The following is a 2,840-nucleotide window of genomic DNA, read 5'->3' on the forward strand; positions in this document are numbered from 1 at the left end:
ATGATAAGCTATTCTAGTATAGGCCAAGGTTTTTCAGCAGCCACATTTTGACATTTTGGGCCAGATAATTTGTGGGGGCTGCTGTCCTGTGCATTGTAGGATGTTTAGCAGCATCCCTAGCCTCTACCCACTAGAGGCCAGTAACACCCTCCACAGTAGTCACCAGCAAAAATGTCTCCAAACATGACCAAAAACCTTGTGGGGAGCAAAATCGCCCCTGGTTAAGAACCACCAATCTGAACTATTGACTGAGTAGTCTTACTTTGGTACTCTGATTCAGCCTTTTGGCTTCAGAAATGATGGATCTGTTTCATTTTTTTTAAGGTTAAGTCCTTTGAAAAGGAAAGGCAAACAGAGAAACGCGTGCTGGAGTCTGATCTTGTGGACCACGTTGTGCAGAAACTGAGGACTAAAGTCAGTGATGAAAGGACTGTCAGGTAAGCAAAGGCCCAGAAAGCCAACTGCAAGCGCCTAGATAGAACTTAATGTAGATTTATTTTAAAAATAAATTTGATCCTTTTGGAAGTAGGTCAAGATAACTCTTAATGAATCTTTTTACTGCTTCTGAATAACGCAGCCGTTTAATTCCGTGACCTCCTGTATAAGCCTAGGCATATCTTACTTTCAGTGTTTGTTCTTCATAACATGTCAAAGAATATTTTATTTCGAAAGGTCTTAAGAAACCAAAAATCTATCTGCCATTATCTTATTTGGTCTGTTAATCAGTGAATTTCAGTAGTGTTTTTTGTCAATGTATTTGAGAGATCTAGTATGTTCTGGGAAAAGATCTCATATATTTATGATGGGAATGTACATTGGTTCAACTCTCTGGATAGGAATGTAATACAGTATGTTAAAAGCCTTAAAACTAAGAAAAAATTGACCCAGCAATTCCACTTTCAGGAACCTATAGTAAAAATTATTCCTTCAGGATATGTACAAAGATGTCTATCTAGGCATTGTCTGTACCAGCAATTCTCAAACTTTTTGGCCTCAGAGCCCCTTCATACCCTTAAAAATTATTTGAGGACCCCAAAGAGCTCTGTCTATGTGGGTTATATCTATCAATAATTTGTGTTAGAAATTAAAATGTAAACATTTTTAAAATAATTATTTATTTTAAAATAACAATAATAAACCCATTACATAATAATCTAAATATTTTAATGGAAAATAATTGTATTTTCCAAAACAAAATAAATTTAGTAAGAAGAGCAGCATTGTTTCACATCTTCCCAGATATTGTTAATGCATTGTTTTACATTTTTAAAAATCTCCTTAAAATGTCTTAATAGAAGAAACTAGATTGTCATATCTGCTCTGTATTCAGTCTGTTGTGTTATCACACATTATGTAATCTTTAGAAAGGTTACATGTATAATGGCACATTCATGAGACGATGAAAATAAAAAGGATAATTAACTTTGAGGGGTAAAAAGTATAACTATTGCACTGTGTTGTACAGCTGAAACTAATTTTAAAAATGTTTATTTCACAATAAAAAAATTAAAATTAAAAAATAAAATTTTAAAAATAAAGTGAAAAAAAGATAATTAACATTTTAGGATTGTGAAATAGTTTTTTTTGTTTGTTTTTTTTTTTAAAGATTTTTTTATTGGGGAATTTGGGGGATGGGAACAGCGGTGGGGAATTGGGGAAAGGGGAACAGACAAGTTGCTGTCGTTTTGTTCTTCAGTCTAGCTGTGGAGGACGTTGCTTCACTGGCCCAAGTTGGCACCATCATTGCGCTCTTCCCGGGCGAGGCACATCAGTCGCCAGCTTNCTCCAATGACGGCTTTCATTACAGGACTTCATATTTATCTCCATTAAATGTGATCTTGTTTATTTCAACATATTCCAGCCTGTCCAGCTCTTTTGAATCTTGTTTCTGCCTCTGTTAATGATGGGTCAATAGCATCATCTTCATATTTGAAGGGCAAGACATCATTTAATTCATCCATTCAGCAAATGCATTTTAAGCATTCATAGTGAGGGAGGTATTAAATTTAGGGTCATGAAGGATATACGGGGACATTAAAGCCACAGGCTTTCAAGGATCCTGTAATCTCGTAGGGAAAATAAGACATTTGTACATAATTATCACCTAGAAAATGCTAAATGACATGAAAGTCCTACAGAGAAAGTTCTCTGAGGGCTCCTCAGCCTGGGAGATTATTTGGGAAGTAGTGAGGAAGTCCTCAGGGTGGAGCTGGGTCTTCATGGATGGACAGGATATAGGTTATGTGCTTAAAGGGCCTTTTAAAGCAGAAGGAAGAGCAAAGGTAATGGTAGTTCTTTCAATAGATTATCCCAAAGATAGAAGCAGGCCAGCAGAGAACTATTCAGAACTATCCTGGTATTACCTTCAATAATCTATTTTGGGTGAAGCAGAATTGTAAACAAGGGTCCTTCAGCAGGAGAGAATGGTTCTAGCTAGATCATGGAGAGGCAAAATGCCCAACCAATGAATCTGGACTTTATTTAGCACCTAAGTGAGGAGCCAGTGTATGTTTTAGACAGAAGGGGACATCAGAGTTGAGAGCTATATATGAGAAAAATTAATCTACAGGGATGTGTAGCATGGAATGAGGGAAAATTGAAGGCAGGGATAGCAGTGGGAAGAATATCAGGCTATCCCAAGCCTGGGTTGAGAGCTGGCCATGGGAGTGAAGATGAAAGGGCAGGTCCCGTAAAAGTGGATTAACAGGACTTGGGTTTGGAAAGGAGAGGGAGGAGCTGTAGAATCCTTGGTGACTAAAGGATATTTAAGGGCAAGGATATGTGAAAGAATCAAATGATATAGGAGCTGGTTCCTTGTGGCCTTTTTTCTTTTTTTTTTT

The 2,840-nt window shown here is 37.0% G+C and overlaps 1 protein-coding gene across 1 annotated transcript in view; it reads left to right on the top strand.

Annotated features, from left to right (window-relative positions):
* Positions 1 to 2,840, top strand: part of EIF2AK4 (eukaryotic translation initiation factor 2 alpha kinase 4) — a 111,286-nt gene that overhangs the window by 98,512 nt on the left and 9,934 nt on the right. The window contains exon 30 of the mRNA XM_019644852.1: positions 325 to 437. Coding sequence (XP_019500397.1) covers positions 325 to 437 — 113 coding nt within the window. The remainder of the gene's footprint in view (positions 1 to 324; positions 438 to 2,840) is intronic.

Source organism: Hipposideros armiger, unplaced genomic scaffold (assembly GCF_001890085.2).
Source record: "Hipposideros armiger isolate ML-2016 unplaced genomic scaffold, ASM189008v1 scaffold_92, whole genome shotgun sequence".
NCBI lineage: Eukaryota > Metazoa > Chordata > Mammalia > Chiroptera > Hipposideridae > Hipposideros > Hipposideros armiger.